At 40.1% G+C, this 17,356-nt stretch overlaps 1 protein-coding gene across 1 annotated transcript in view; it reads right to left on the minus strand.

Annotated features, from left to right (window-relative positions):
* The window catches only part of SPATA18 (spermatogenesis associated 18), a 33,024-nt gene that overhangs the window by 10,897 nt on the left and 4,771 nt on the right, over positions 1 to 17,356 (minus strand). Inside the window, exons 4-7 of the mRNA XM_015825626.1 lie at positions 14,785 to 14,903; positions 8,948 to 9,043; positions 3,001 to 3,135; positions 1,439 to 1,676 (exon numbers count right to left, since the gene is read on the minus strand). Coding sequence (XP_015681112.1) covers positions 1,439 to 1,676; positions 3,001 to 3,135; positions 8,948 to 9,043; positions 14,785 to 14,903 — 588 coding nt within the window. The remainder of the gene's footprint in view (positions 1 to 1,438; positions 1,677 to 3,000; positions 3,136 to 8,947; positions 9,044 to 14,784; positions 14,904 to 17,356) is intronic.

Below are 17,356 nucleotides of genomic sequence, written 5' to 3' on the forward strand. Positions count from 1 at the left end.
CTTCCAGTGTTGGAGCATTCACCGCTTCTGGAGGCAGGTTGTTCCACTGGTTAATTGTTCTCACTGTCAGGAAGTTTCTCCTTAGTTCTAGATTGCTTCTCTCCTTGATTAGTTTCCACCCGTTGCTTCTTGTCCTGCCTTCAGGCGCTTTGGAGAATAGCTTGACTCCCTCTTCTTTATGGCAACCCCTATATATTGTTTGTGGATTGTTCAGCTATTTCGTAACATCCTGAGTAGTTGAGGTGCTGGCTGTGTGCCCATTAGTCTTTTGTGTTATAACGACCTGGGTAATGGGTTGTGTGATTACATCCTGAGATCTAATGTAGTGATATCCTGAGTTTTGTGTTGCAACATCCTGGGTGGTTGGCTGTGTTGTAATATCCCGAGCTTTAGCGTTGTAAGCCCCTTTTGTGTCGTTATAACACAAAAGACTAATGGGCACACAGCCAGCACCTCAACTACTCAGGATGTTACGAAACAGCTGAACAATCCACAAACAATAGCTCCCACACAGCCAACCAATCCACTTACAGCAACTAAGCCAGCACTCCACACACACACATCAATATTTATAGAGAGATGGCAGCTCCGATCACACTTTGCTCGCACAAGCACGAAGCCGAAGACCCCAGCCTGAAGATGACGAGTGGGACCTCGTCGAAACGTCGCCAAGATACTCTCAATCTTACATGGGAAAAGACCTGAATGTGCCAAGACCTGCATATATATATACATACATACACAGCTGCCTAACATGCAAGCTGCCCAGGTTCGAATCTCAGAAGGGCATGGCTAGCTAATGAGAGCTAAATAGCTCGAAATAGCTATACTAGTCTTCCTTTAACTCTTTGTCAGCAATATATATGGCAAAAAAAAAAAGAATCCTGCGAACTTGGAGGATGGGTGGCATAAGGAACAAAGCTGTTACAGAATCTAGTACTTCTGCTATAAATACTCTGAAACCTCCTCCCAGAGGGGAGCAACAGAAACAGTGAAGTGGTTGTGTGGGGTCTCTAACAAGGCTTCGAGCTCTAAGCACATAGCACTTATAAGCAGCATCCTGAATAACGGGAAGCGAGCTTCCTATAATCTTCCCGGCTGTCCTTACCACTCTCTGTATGGACCTTCTATCTGAGGCACAGCTGCCACCAAACCAAACAGTGATGCTGTTTGTTAAGACGCTCTCAGTCGTGCCTCTGTAAAAAGTGGCCAGGACAGAAGGAGAAGGATGTGCTCTCCTCATCCGACACAAGAAATGCAGACGCTGGTTTGCACACTTCACTAAAGATACCGTATGAAGCAAACAAATCAGATCGTTAGTCACCTGTGCCCCCAGATACTTAATACTATTGACCACCTCAGACGTTTCTGAGCAGATTCTGTTTGCACTTATCAAATTAATGAGCATGGTATTAAATAAAATATTTGCGTATCATACCACAACAGCTGTATAGATTATTCTCTGCACCGTTTCCAGATCATCTGTGTAGCTCCTCAAGAGGGTTTGAGCGTTTAGGCGTTCCTGAGAATAAGCGTCATTGAAACGTTCCACAAGACGAGCGTGGCGTAAAGCATGGTTAGGTCTTCCCCGGCTGGGCGAAAAATTTCGTACTGAAAGTGGACTAGGAGATCTACTTCGGGCAAGTCTTGGAGAAGAAGACCGACTTCGGGCAAGTCTGAAACAGATTTGTTGTCGAATGGCAGGAAGGCAAAAATCTTTACCGCTACAAATACTTTGCTCCAAATAGTTAAAATAAATAAATTTTGGAATATAATATTATTGTTTCTATTGTTCTTAGGAAAACACCTGCTTATGATTGCTCATAAAGTTATGTTAAAGGTCTAGTGTTCTACATTTTTTATCAAAATGAGATACTTTACAGCTTTTGAGTCTAGTTCACTCTGGATAAAGGAAGAACGTTCAGATGCTCTGTGCTTGAATATTTTGCCAATCACTGTCCAGTTTCCCATGCTCTGAAAAGCTCATTATAATTTTTTATTTATTTATAAAATTTATACGGGGCCCCTCTCACCATGGAATTAGTTTTCTGAATGTTCCCAAATGCAAGAAATGTTTAATAATTTTTAAAAAATAATGTTTCAGCGGATACAATTCTTTCTCTTTGGGAGGAAGATGTTCCATATTGAATTGACAGGCAGGAGTATAGAATTGGAGATTTAATGGAGATTTATGGCCTCTTTCCCCAGATCAAGGAAATATAATAATCCCCAGAGTCGCTCTCCATGGTGAGAGGGGCCCCGTATAAATTTAATAAATAAATAAATAATTATAATGAGCTTTTCAGAGCATGGGAAACTGGATAGTGATTGGCAAAATACTCAAGCACAAAGCATCTGAACGTTCTTTCTTTATCCAGAAAACATGTAACCATTTCTCCAGTCCATCACAGATAGAATGGAAGAAGACCAAGAATCTCTAATGAACATAGAAATAGATCTACTTAAAGAAGACCCCATGAGAACAGAAGCGTGCCTTTTGGTTGTCAGACTAGTAAGTAGCTATAGTAAATATGAGAAACAATAATCATAAACAGTGTCAGTTAATCAATACGTATCCTTCATCTTACTAAAATATATTCACAATAAAGTATCACATTCATTTCTCACTAGTTCGTTTTGATAAAAATTATCCCATGTTTTAAAGTAAACTGAGTCTTCTTTCTCTTTAACCTCTAAGGTTAATCTGTCCATTTCTGCACATTCCAGAATTTTCTTAATTATAATCTCTTCAGATGGTAAATTTTCATTTTTCCAGTATTGGGCAAATGCTATTCTCGCTGCTATCAATATATGCAATATTAAATACTCATTCTCCTTTTCATATTTGGCTCCTAGTATTCCTAACAGAAACAATTCTGGTTTAAATTCTATCTGTATTTTAGTCATCTTTTCCAACCATGTATGAATCTTAAGCCAGAATTTTTTCGCACTAGGGCACACCCACCAGATATGATAGTAGATACCTTCAGAGCTTTTTACCTGCTTTGAAGAAGAGACTTCTCAGCCCGAAGGATAGCAATTTCATCCTTCAACGTTTGAAGCCGATTCTCGTACTCATCCAGCTGTTCTAGATTCTCCAAAGTGCAATCTGATTTTGCCCGAGAAGCTTTTAGGCTTAACCACACAAAAAAAAAAAAATCAGATAAAAGGAAATATTGAAATTATGCTCTGCCTTCTGTATCACATTAACATCTACATGGAAAGCTAAAAAGCGGTAAACAGGAGGAATTCAAGAACTTCCACTCACAAGGGACAATTACCCTCACAATTTAAAATAAACCTTAACTTTTTTTTTAAACTCTTGGAACTGTGGAACTTTCTGTATTCTATTATTAGCTGTAAGATTACAAATACACATTGAGGAATATTGTGGTCTTTATAGAGCAGACATGTCAAACACAAGGCCCGGGGCCCAGATGCGGCCCGCGATGTGGTTTCATGTGGCCCGCGAAGCCATCCTGGAAACAGTGAGGGAACGGCCCCCGCTGCCTTGGCCCTGGCCCAGGCCGGCCGGGAGCCAATGTACAATTTTGTGGTCGCCATCTATGCTGAAACGCATTCAGTCTTAGCTCCACAAGGCCGTCCAGAAACAGCGAGGAACCAGCCCCTGCCACGTCGCCCCCGCCCCTGGGTGCATGCTGGGGAAGTGTCACCCTTTGTGAGGAATGAAGAAATGGACCATGCCATGGCGCTTGCCCCGGTCCCACTCCCTTCTGCCAGAGACCCTCAGATCTGTCCCACTCCTGCCCAGGCCCCGACAGGCACCCTTGACCCGAACGATGTAGAGCTGGCCATGCCCACCCAGTAGGCCACATCCACTCCATCCACGCCCACCCAGTAGGCCGCACCTACCCTGACCACACACCCCGGCTCCCCCGAGGGCAACCGCAATGCTGATGCGGCCCTCAATGAAATTGAGTTTGACACTCCTGTTATAGAGGTATTAAAAAAAAAACCATGCAGGGTTCCAATTTACTTCAGTTCCAAAAGTGGTAAGAGAAAGCAGCTAGTCTTGTCGACTCAAAAGATACTACCCCTTTCAATACTAGAGCCCTCCTACTCCTATCTGCCCAGTCCTGCTCATTTGCATAAATGTGTGTTTCCTGTTCTCTTCCTTGGTTTTAACTTCCAGCCCACTCCCCTTTATGCATAGGCCTTATCTTCCAATCCAAAAAAGGTTCCCATAGAGGACAGGATGCCTCTATTCCTCTCTTATTGATCATATGAAGCTCCGTATAAGTAGCTTCTCCACTGATTTCAAATGGAATGGGATGCTTTACATCAGTGGTTCTCAACCTTTTTAATGCCATGACCCCCAACCGGTCGTAAGTTGAGGACTAAACCGGTCGTAAGTCGAGGACTACCCAACCGGTCGTAAGTTGAGGACTTTCCCTGCCCAGGAGAGCCGCGCATGCGTGGTTCCGCCCCCTGCGCCGGCCGAGGCGTAGCTGGCAAGCGGCAGAGACGGAGCAGGCCGACCACCAGCTGGCCCAGTCCAAGGGAGGTAAGGCACCCACCAGAAAAGGGGAAAAAATGGCGGACAGCCTTGCTTGGCGACCCCCGTGAAATGGTCGATCGACCCCAAATGGGGTTGCGACCCATAGGTTGAGAACCGCTGCTTTACATGATGTAGGATGGGAACATATGTATAGATTGTAGCCAGACAGTGGCTAAAGACCCCACAGCACACCTGGTGGAAGTGTGCATTTTAGAATTCCTTTCAAGTGCGTGACAATAGTGGCCTTGGGGCTTATTATTTTACAATTGGCTATTATTAAGCTATGCTTGTGCTCGTTGCCTCTCATTCTGCAGCATCAACACACAAAAGCCCAAAACGTTTAGGTTGCAATCTTAAATAAGCCTAACTAGAAAATAAACCTGAATGAGCACAGTGGGAATAAGCACCAGATTCTGGATATAAGTTTGATTACGTTATTAAAAATCAACACGAGGCATTTAAAAAATGTCATACCCTTGTTTAATTGCACTGTCCTGCAAACAAGTTTTAACTTTCCCCACATGATTTTTCTCTACCCACTTGAACTCAAACTAACCACTGACTGTAAAAATTAAAAATAAATATAATACTGAGTAAATATAATACTGCACACATCACACCAGCACACAGGTGAAATTGTTCAGAAGATTCAGTATAACGGTCGCTAAAAATCACAGTGTGGAAATATCATGAACAGAATGTTGTCAAAACTTTCAGCCTGCAATCAGCTCCTTGACAATTCAGTGTCACACCCCAATAAACTCTAACCGTAACCTCTAAAAAATTTGAAAGTCATAAATATCTGAAGATATATAATAGAAAAATGATCAGAGCTCTCTAAGACAATAACCTGTCCAATTTCATTCAAGCGGTATACAGGGTTTTTTTAATATGTAAAAAATACAGCACCGCCATCTTTGGAATTAAGCGCTTTATAAGTAAGGCCAGTCTAATATTAGAAGATAAAGTCTCGCTCGGTTTTTTGCTTAAACTTTCTGAAAATTATGTAGTATGAAATTACAGGGCACGGCAGTAACATTCTTAGGCAGGGGTCTTCAAACTTGGCCCTTTTATGACTTGTGGACTTCAACTCCCAGAATTCCTCAGCCAGCGTGCCTGGCTGAGGAATTCTGGGAGTTGAAGTCCACAAGTCATAAAAGGACCAAGTTTGAAGACCCCCGTTCTTAGGCATAAGCAGAGGCAATGTGATTCAGGTTTTTACATAAATGGGGTGGATTTGTCTAGAGAAGAGGCCATAGAAGAAAGCTGGCTGTCATACTTACTTCCGTCCTATTAGGAACCCAAACCTTGTAAAAAAAAATATATTCCTTCAACAATCAACACCTGTAGAGCTTTTGGCCTAACATGGAGAGAATCTGATCTCGAAAATTAGGCAGAAACATCATCTTCCATGAATGAGATTATTATTGTTTTTTTCCAAAATCTCTTTCCCCCTCAATCTCCATGCTTTGTGATACTCAAAACGATCTCCCTATCTTTGAGGGCTAGTAGGTTTGGCAGTTATGGGAGAGAAGAGGCAAGGAAGTTAATTTTGCCCATCTCCTTCTGTAGGCAGTTATAGGAAGCAAATGCTAATAACAGTGTAAAAATCATCACAAGCAAATCTCAGCAGTTTAGATGGACAGAGGTCCCATCATCCATTTCCATGGGCAATACTGGCTAAGTCAGAATTCTGTCTTACACACTTGGGGTGAAGGCGAACACTTGGAATAAAGGTAGCGTCACCAATAACTTCCAAATCTTTCCACCAGGGCAGGGGTAGGCAACCTTGGCTCTTTTATGGCTCATGGACTTCAACTCCCAGAATTCCTGAGCCAGCATGGCTCAGCTTGGAAACCTCTCCCTTTCCCCTCAGCATGGCTGGCTCAGGAATTCTGGGAGTTGAAGTCCACGGGTCATAAAAGAGCCAAGGTTGCCTACCCCTGGGCTAAAGATATTCGGTGGGCTTCTCTGGCTGTGGATGGGACTTAATATCCACAAGGCCAATCCAACATTTTAACCATTATGCCACATTTGCTCTGCGCTGAAATGGTTCAAACGTGGTCAATTTGCAATGCCAGATACCATCAGAAGCATCCAAAGTTCTCACATTGTGTGAACTATAAGCCCTGCTTTAAAAAAAAGAAAAAGAGGCCTAAAATTTGATATTTTTCGCTTCAATCACATGAATTTATTCAGCTAATACTCACAGTTTAGCTCAGGAATGATAACCTATCCGTAGTATGGCCATTTATCTTAGAATCCAAGCTTGGTATTGGCAATTCCAATTGTAAATTTTATCTATGGTGTCTATGATTCACATACCTTTACTTTTAAAAAAATATGTGCTGCTTTTCTGTTATGATATGTCCATCAACTTTTATTCGTAACTGCTGCTTTCACTGTTAAAATTACAAAGAGGCCTTTTGAAGTTGTTGTGATGTTACAAGTTATGTTACATTTCTTTGAGTTTAGTAGTCAGAGGAAAAATTAAGCCACCTTGCCATCTGAAAAAAGTTTAGGCTATCTACTGTCCATGTGATGTTTTAAACTTCAGCCCCCCATCAGTCTCAGCCAGCTTAGCCAATGGTAAAGGAATGTGGAACTTGTAGTCCACATGTGGAGAAGATCTGTGTCCTTATTAATAGAACAGAGCAGCTGAATTACAAAAACTACGCCATGTGTTTGCCAGAAAAATGATGTTTAGAAATGCAACACAGAAGGATCCAACTGTTAGGCATGTTAGAATAAATAAGTAGATATTAAACATTTGAAGAACTTTAGTGAAAAATAACTTGGATGAGTGCCTTAAATGTAAATGCTAAAACAGAAAAAAGTTAACAAAAACATTACATCTTAAATGCAGAATTAGTCTAACTATTCATGCTTTACAAACAAACAAACAAAAAACAACCTGGAATTCTATCTCAAACCATGCAGAAATACTTTGGGATTAAGATGATGAGATAATGAGATAAAATTAGATGAAATGAAGATGCTTCATCTTCAATGTGGATGCTCCATCATTGGGAGGTTTTCAAGAAAAAATTGGACAACCATTTGTCCATGAAGGAATAAGGATACCTGCTCTGGGCAGGGGGTTGGACTAGAAGACCTCCAAGGTCCCTTCCAGGCCTATGATTCTATGAAGAACCTTGCAGCACCAGTTTTCTCTATGTTTAGTCAGAGGGGTGTAAATGTAAGGAATATGCCCAAATATTTTTGGCCAGTCAAATACACGTGATACCCTAGCATAGAAACCTAATAAAATTCTGTTAGCTCTACTTAAAGGCCATAGATCACACAAAACCTGTTTGTTTGACCTGGTTGCTTTTAATCAATCTAAGATTTGCAGATTGTACTGAGAATTTAAAGTTGAGATTGAGTGTATGTACAGTAGGTGGCTAAAATTGTGGAAACCTTTTGGGAAAAGTGTACAGTAGAAATGCCACCTTTGGTTAAGTTTCCACCCATTTTTCTTCTAATTTCTTTATTACTGTAGCCTTGTTCACTTAATAATACTATTTTACATCGCTTTCTGGGCAACCAGTCAACTCTTTGCACCATTACTTTAATTTTATTACGTTTTGCAAGCTCACTAAATGAAAGAACACAAAAACCCCCAACCAACTTGATAGCGATCACATAACACTGACAAATGTCCTCCTCTCAGCTTCAATACGTGACATCGATAACTGAATCCTACTGTGATCTGATTGGCTCATTGCCAAAACAAGATGACACCTGATTGGCTCTCTAAACACTCATGCTCATTGGCTACAATCAGATGAAGGAAAGCTCCCTGAGATCAACCTAAGCAAGTTTTGCTTCCTTTTTCTGGTTATTTGGCTATAACTTTTCATAGAATACAGTACAGATAATTGAACAAGCTATGTTGCATTACATTCTTGATTAAATTATCTTTCCATTGATATATAATTTTATGGTACTACTCCAAAATAAAGTAGTGTTATTAGCCATCAAACCTCAAAAATACACTTTTCCCAAAAGGTTTCCACAATTTTGGCCACTAGTGTAACCCTGGCATCTTAATTAGTTTAAAACTGTAATGTAACACGTTGGTCCCTTTATTTCATTCATTTGTATTGTATTGTATAAATTGTTTTTAAACTGGCTGTAAGCCGCCCTGAGTCCTCCGGGAGAAGGGCGGGGTATAAATATAATAAAATTCAAATTCAAATTCAAAAGAAGTAAGGCATCATATATGTTTCTTTTTACATACCGAATATTCAAAAACAGGTACTTGTAAGAAAAATCATCCATATCTCTCCAAAAGCAATTCAGATCAATAAATTATGACCATTCTAAGATAAAAAATCTAAACCTTTAGAAAAATCTAAATTTTTTGACAAATAGGGATTGTTATAAATAGCCCTGCATAATAAGGGTTGTTTTTTTTTTCCTTACTCTGTTTTTAGCTGAACAATTTCATCTTCTGCTGCCAAAAGAGTAGTGGCTGATTTGGTCTTTGTGTCTTCAAGAGCCAGCTGAGATTTTGTCAGACTGCAAGAGAATGTAATACCCAAAGATATACTTTTAAATGTAAAGTCACTACTTTTTCTAGTTTGTTCAATGAAACCGGGTGCAGTGTATCGAAAAACTGCAATCCCAATAAACCCCTTGGAAGATGAGAGCTTTGAACAGGCTGGCTCTTAATTTATTAACAGGTAAAGTACTTCATCAAAATCACAACTAGTACTACAAAAGTCACCATCAACCAAACTCAGATCCTCTACTTCAGGGGTCTTCAAACTTGGCTCTTTTATGACTTGTGGACTTCAACTCCCAGAATTCCTCAGCCAGCGTTGAAGTCCACAAGTCATAAAAGGGCCAAGTTTGAAGACCCCTGCTCTACTTCCTGGAGAAAACATCATAATATAACAATCACATTTACCTTAAATGATTGTTAAGTAGATGCAAGCAAAATATATGAATGGCACAGGCAAGTGTAACTTAAATCACAATTTGAAAAGTCACAAATGGGTAACAAAAGCGCAATAATTTACAAAAATCTTTTGTATATTTTCTTTGCAGAAGCTACAATTTGCAATGGATGGTATTTGCGTGTATTTCGGAGGCTGTAGTTGGATCACAGATTCAAAAGGCAATTTAGGTATCTGTCCATCCGTCACCCAATCAAGGTTAGTGCTGTTTACTCTCTCTTGAAAGCTGCTCTTCCAAAAACCATGTAGTCGTTATTCATTGTTTGCTTCTCAGAAGCTTTTAAGTGGAAACTCTAGGATTATTCCTCGCTGGCTGAGGAAGTCTGGGAGTTGAAGTCCACAAGTCATAAAAGGGCCATGTTTGAAAACCCCTGGGCTAAACTATGGATTCTGCCTAAAATGTCAACCCTGTGTGGGAAGTCAGCCCCCCCCCCCCCGGAGAAGGAAACATTAAAAGAGCAGAAAAATGTATTTCCTCAAAGGATCTTAAAGAGGCAGAAAAGCATGTCCACTTTTTCTTAATAGCCCCAAGTCTCCCTCCCCCAAGCAGAAACCAGCTCTGTAGAAATGCAGATGTGATAATCCACTCAGGAAGGTTGGAGCCCTCCAGCTAGAAGATTAAGAAGACAAAGACACCTAAAATCTACATACCCCACCCAAACTCTAAGACAGGACATAACAGGATTAACCCACAGATGCCAAAGGGACACAGGTCAAAATACACGACACAGGAAATACAAAGCCTCATACAGGAACAGGAAACAACCTCAAGAGCCCCAGAGGGTATAAAAACCCACTCCCTACATGTGCTCTCTCTTTTTCTTCCAGAGCCATCTTCCTGTCTGGCTCTCCTCTTCAATAAACTGCAACCTTCTTTCTAAAGCAGTCGCCATGTTGTTTATTCCCGGCTTGGACTGAACCACGATGAAGACTTTTCCTTCAACACCTGATTGATAGTTTGACAATCTCACACTATTGCCAATTCATTCAGTTGCTTTGATACGACAGCAAACAGTTTCCTTCGTATGATTATTGAATCTTTCCCAAATGTCAATTTAGTAGGCAGATTAGAGTTAAGTAATTCATGTCCTCTCATACAGAGACTATAGTAAAAACAAACTCTGCACTGAGACAGCTCATTGCAGTTGTTTTCTCTGCTATTATGAAAATGCACTTTAAAAAGGTGGGAATAATATTGTTCGGAGAGACAGTCTGTAAAGCATTCTTGCTAAGGGAAATATGCCATTACATAAACAGGAGGGAACAGTCCCTTCTCCTGCAGCTTCCTTTTATCAGATGTCTTCAGAATAGCTTTTGGAGAGTTAATCTCCACAGCAGAGACTGGACAAGAGGTGGGAAAGGACCATTGCATGAATAAAAGATCTATTTTATGATACTGGATTTCTTTAATTTCTTTAAACACATATCAAGAAAAGAGAGTATATCAAGGTAACTGCAGCATTGACATTTGTACCTGTCATAATCAAAAAAGACTTGGCAGCTTATTATATATGTGTTAATAAATCTAAACCAGCAGTTCTCAACCTGTGGGTCGCGACCCCATTTGGGGTCGAACGACCATTTCACGGGGGTCGCCAAACAACGCAGTCCGCCATTTTTTTTCCCTTTTCAACGCAGTCCGCCATTTTTTTTCCCTTTTCCTTAGCTGTGCTACTCCCTCTTATTCTATTGGCTTTTGAAAGAGCCATCTCTATGCTCCTGGGTCATGTGTGGTCGTGCGTGTGGGTCACGTGTGGTCATATGGGTGCATGCGTGTGGGTCACGTGTGGTCATGTGGGTGCGTGCATGTGGGTCACATGGGTGTGTGCATGTGGGTCATGTGTGGGTCACGTGGGTACGTGCGTGTGGTCACGTGTGGTCACGTGGGTGCATTAGGAAGGTTGAGAACCGCTGATCTAAATTGAGAAAAAATTCATTGTATTTATCCAAAAGTAAGACAATCCTAAGTTTAAAAAGAGAGATGACTGTACAACAAAAAAACCCCATATCTCAATTATTATATGTTCAAGTAAACAGAACTTCTCATTTTAAATGTAATTTATCTACCATGATGATCATCTTTACTTTTCACACACACACACACTTGTACTTTATTTTGGAGTACAATATATGAGTATTTTTACAGTTTCAAAGGGAAATATTTCTACTTTATTTTCCTAATATAAAATACTATTTTAAGATCTATGAATCTTTCATATATACGGTACTATATAGGCTGACATTCCATTGATCAACCAAACTAATTCTCAATTACATACAGGGCAAAACCACTTAGATTTTATTCATTGAGCCATTCAGTGTCTGCTGTGTTAAAAATATCTTGGAAAAGAAAGAAATAGCTCAATAAAGGTTACAAACCACACCTTTTTTTTTAAAAAAAAGCATTTCTTGTTACTTTAAAAAAAAAAAATTAGATGCTTATAAATATTTGTGATTTTACCTCTAGAAGAATTTAAGCCCATATAAATTGATTTATGTTTAGGTCAATTTTGCTCACAATATATGTATAATTCAACATGATTCTGAATATAATATGCTTCTACACATAAAGAAACATAAATCGACTGTTAATCATTATGGTTGATGTGCAACTCATAATTTATCAGGTTTGCAAGGAAACAAAACATTTTTCTTCCTTCATATGAAAATTAAAAAAAAAACATTTTTGTTTCTATCTGAGGGAAAATAAGGAAACAGCCATGTTTTTCTAAGATATCTGAGAACCACTTTATAGTTGCTTATTTTTTTCTATATCTCTAGGTATATAAACCTGTCGTATAAATTTGATGAGTTTGGTGTAGTGGTTAAAGCACTGTGCTAGAAACTGGGCAATCCTGAATTCTAACCCTGCCTTATACATGAAACCAACTGGATGACTTTGAGCCAGTCAGTCTCTCTCAGCCCTAGAAGAAAGGCAATGGCAAACCACTTCCAAAGAGGTTGCCAAGAGAATCGTAGGAATTTGTCCCAAAAAATCCACAGAAACAAAGAATGACTAAAGACACATCACAATCCCATTAAAAACCTTAACTTCCACAGTCAACGAATACAGTTACGCCAATTGTATAGTAAATACCTCGCACTATACAATACAATACGATCTACACATGCCAGTTTATGTTAAGCAGCCTTTTTGTCATTTGATGTACTCCAGATTGATGGAGATGACAAAAAATAAAGAAGAAGAAGAGAGGCAGTTTGGCATATAGTGCAGGGGTCTTCAAACTTGGCCCTTTTATGACTTGTGGACTTCAACTCCCAGAATTCCTCAGCCAGGCAGATGTGTGCCTGGCTGAGGAATTCTGGGAGTTGAAGTCCACAAGTCATAAAAGGGCTAAGTTTGAAGACCCCTGGTCTAGTGGTTAAGGTGCTGGACTAGAAATCAGGTAACTATGAATTCAAGTTCTGCCTTAGATCCGAAAGCTGGCTGGATGACTTTGGGCCGGTCATTCTCTCTGAGTCCATCTCACTTCACAGGCTTGTTGTTGTGAGGAAAATAGAAGGAAGGAGGAGTATTAAATACAAATAATCCTTGATGTTCAACCATAACTGGAGCAGAATGTGTTACTAAGTAAACTGGTTGTTAAGTGGGTAATGCTTGATTTTATGACTTTTTTGCCATGGTTGTTAAGCGAATCATTGCAGTTGTTAAGTCAATTGACCAAACATCAAGAAAGCAAAGAAAAGCAAATAAAAAAAAGTAAGGTTCTACATTTAGATAAGAAAAACCAAATGTACAGGTATAGTACAGGGGGTACCTGGCTCAATAGTAGTAATTGTGAGAGGGATCTCGGAGTCCTAGTGGACAATCACTTAAGTATGAGCCAGCAGTGTGCTGCAGCTGCCAAAAAGGCCAACACAGTGCTAGGCTGCATTAACAGAGGGATAGAATCAAGATCACGTGAAGTGTTAATACCACTTTACAATGCCTTGGTAAGGCCACACTTGGAATACTGCATCCAGTTTTGGTCACCGCGATATAAAAAAGATATTGAGACTCTAGAAGGAGTGCAGAGAAGAGCAACAAAGATGATCAGGGGACTGGAGGCTAAAGCATATAAGGAACGGTTGCTGGAATTGGGTATGTTTAGTTTAATGAAGAGAAGGACGAGGGGGGACATGATAGCAGTGTTCCAATATCTCAGGGGCTGCCACAAAGAAGAGGGAGTCAAGCTATTCTCCAAGGCACCTGAAGGTAGGACGAGAAGCAACGCATGGAAACTAATCAAGGAGAGAAGCAACTTAGAACTAAGGAGAAACTTCCTGACAGTTAGAACAATTAACCAGTAGAACAACCTGCCTCCAGAAGCGGTGAATGCTCCAACAATGGAAGTTTTTAAGAAGAGACTGGACAGCCATTTGTCCGAAATGGTATAGGGTTTCCTGCCTGAGCAGGGGGTTGGACTAGATGACTTCCAAGGTCCCTTCCAACTTTATTATTATTATTATTATTATTATTATTATTATTATTATTATTATTATTATTATTATTATTATTATTATTGATCATCGCACAGTCAGCCAGATGTTCAGACTGGATTTGGCATTTTTATCTACCTATCGAGTCCTTCCCAAGGACCTGGGATAGGCAGATGTGGATGTTTGACGGTATTACAGATATCGTCATAGGATGGAAGCAGTTCCTAGTAAGGCCGCCTTTGCAATTGACTAATGGCGAATTTGTCAATTGCAAAAGGTGGCTTTATTAGGAACTGGTATAGGGTTTCCTGCCTGAGCAGGGGGTTGGACTAGATGACCTCCAAGGTCCCTTTACTATTATTATTATTATTATTATTATTATTATTATTATTAATCTGACTTTCCCCATTGACTTTGCAAGATCTCTATCGTAGGAAGGTCGCAAATGGCAATCACATGACTCTGTAGGGCTGCAATTGTCATAAATACATGCCGTTTGCCGAGCACCCAAATTTTGATCACGTGACTTTGGAGATGCTGCAATGGTCCTAAGTTTGAGGACCAGCTGAAACTAACTTTTTTTCAATGCTGTTGTCACCTGGGTCGCTAAATGAACAGTTGTAAGTCAAAGACTACCTGTATGTTTGCCATCTTGAATTATTTGAAAAAACCAATAAAGGCAGGATAAAAAAGAAAAAAAATTAAAAGCCACTAGAATTCCCAGGTGGCTGAAAATCCTGTCTGTTGTGTCCCACCATACCTGGAAGGCCTTTGCTTGTAAATGCCACTCAGTTATTTTGTACATAACATGATTCAATATTTTTCAACTTCTAGAAGGACAAAAAAAGGTTTTTTTCCTACTCTTGTTGCATCAAACTCAGCTGCAACCGTGTGGTGCTCAATTCTTTTTCCAGCTGCTCGACTTCGAAGCTCCAAACGCTGCTTAATTCCCTCAGCAGTCGGTCTTTCTCAAGAGATTCCTACAAGCAGATATACACAGTGTAAAAATTACAAACGAAAGAGCATTTGTTCGACAAGTTAACATATCCCAGAAATGTTGTGAGAAATTATGCAGATATCTTGAATTAATTTAAGTGGGTTTAATGTTTAAGGATGGTCAAGCAAAGATTCGTATGTTGTGAGGTTGCAACACAACCACCTCATAGCAGCACCCCTAACACAGCAACATCACATCATGTGTTTCACCATCTTCACCCAATCACAACTTGGAGCTAATAATACACTTGTTTAATTAAAACAGTAAACATCTGCAGAAAGAGCACAGCCAAATCCCTGGGAGAGGAATCCAATTGTATGGCAAATATTTGGGGGAGAAAGGCTTTTTGCTTTCATTGCAATACAAATAGCATGCTTAGAGCACACTATCCTTTAACATAGCTTTTTCCTGGCTGACAGATCCTTCAAAATGTATTAACTTCAACAGCATAATTTAGGAGCAAGGATATTTGCTATGGCAAATCTAGACAGCATACTAAAAAGCAGAGACATCACCCTGCCAACAAAAGTACGTATAGTCAAAGGCCATGGTTTTCCCAGTTGCAATGTATGGCTGTGAAAGTTGGACCATAAGAAAGGCTGAGCGCCAAAGAATTGAGACCGTTGAACTCTGGTGCTGGAGAAGACTCCTGAGAGTCCCCTGGACTGCAAGGCGATCAAACCGGTCAGTCCTAGAGGAGATCAACCCTGACTGCTCTCTAGACGCCAGATCCTGAAGTTGAAACTCAAGTACTTTGGCCACCTAATGAGAAGGAAGGACTCACTGGAGAAGAGCCTAATGCTGGGAAAGATGGAGGGCAATAGAAGAAGGGGACGACAGAGAATGAGGTGGCTGGATGGAGTCACTGAAGCAGTAGGCGTGAGCTTAAATGGACTCCAGAAGATGGTAGAGGACAGGAAAGCCTGGAGGAACGTTGTCCATGGGGTCGCGATGGGTCGGACACGACTTCGCAATTAACAACAACAAATATTTCAGTAGTGGCTTTAATGTTTCAGCTGAAGATGTTTAAGGTTTTGGACCTTCTATATGAAATATGCAGCCCACACCATGATGTATAACATTTAAGATATTCCAGCCAGCACAGCTATCAGGCTGAAAAACACTGCACTCAGATTGCCCAGCGCATTTCAGCTAATTATCTTAGGTCATATGATCCTCCTTCATGAAGATCATATTTTTGGTTTGTCATAATTATTATTTCTAACGGCAAGCACACACCCAAGTACTATTCAGTATGCATGGACTGCATTTTGTTCCATCTCTCCAACTACTTCAGCAGTAACTGACTGGAACCCCCAAGAATCTGTAGGAGAAATCCATCAAGAACCGAGATAGAAAAGTTTTTGGAAATAGTTATAACAAACAATCAGTGTAGCTGGAAAATTCTAGGAATTGAAGTCCGCACATTTCAAAGTTTTTCAAAGATTTGAAAAACACTAATATAAATGTTTCTCTTCTTTCCTGCTGAAGGTTTAAAAATTGATTTTGTGTTATCTCCCCCCCCCCTTTTTAATTAATTAACCATTTTTGTTTTTTCTTTTCCCTTATACATTTAGACTAAAAAATAAAAACAAAATGCAAGTTTGGTTTTACTTTTCCCTTACAAAATTAGACTAAAAGATAACACAACATCCAAGTTTGGTTTTACTTTTTTCCTTTACAAAATTAAACTAAAAGATAACACAACATCCAAGTTACTTCTCCCTCACAAAATTAGACTATTTCCAAAGGCAAAGAGAAGGAAGAAATTATTCCCCTAGCTGCACACCTTATAGGTCACACTATAAAATGCTTTCCTTTTTAATCTTTATCTCCACCCCCTTTTTTTTAATGTGCCAGAAAACAACAGAGTTATGGGAGTTGTATTTGTCTTACACACTTGGGATGAAGGAGAACACTTGGAATAAAACCAATAACTTCCAAATCTTTCCACCAGGGCTGGGGTAAGCAACCTTGGCTCTTTGTGACTCCTGGACTTCAACTCCCAGAATTCATGAGCCAGCATGGCTCAGCTTGGAGACCTCTCCCTTTCCCCTCAGCATGGCTGGCTCAGGAATTCTGGGAGTTGAAGTCCACGAGTCATGAAAGAGCCAAGGTTGCCTACCCCTGCACCAGCGTATCCCAGACCTGGCAATTTCCAGGAAGGTGGACTTCAAATCCCAGAATTACACAGCCAATATGGCCACTGACGAGAGCTCTGGAAGTTGAAGAAAGTAGAACTAGGATATATAAAACGCTTCTTGAAGAAAAGGTGTGAGATCTTTCAGACTACACACTCAGTCGTGTGTAAATGAAGACTCAATCATCCAGGTCAAAAGTATCTAAAAGGTTAAATCAGGGCAACTGGACCAAAGTTTATTAACATTGAGATGTCTGAGTAAATTTAGAATAGAATGGAATGGAATGGAATGGAAT

This window comes from Protobothrops mucrosquamatus, unplaced genomic scaffold (genome assembly GCF_001527695.2).
Source record: "Protobothrops mucrosquamatus isolate PMUCROS unplaced genomic scaffold, P.Mucros_1.0 scaffold2731, whole genome shotgun sequence".
Classification (NCBI taxonomy): domain Eukaryota; kingdom Metazoa; phylum Chordata; class Lepidosauria; order Squamata; family Viperidae; genus Protobothrops; species Protobothrops mucrosquamatus.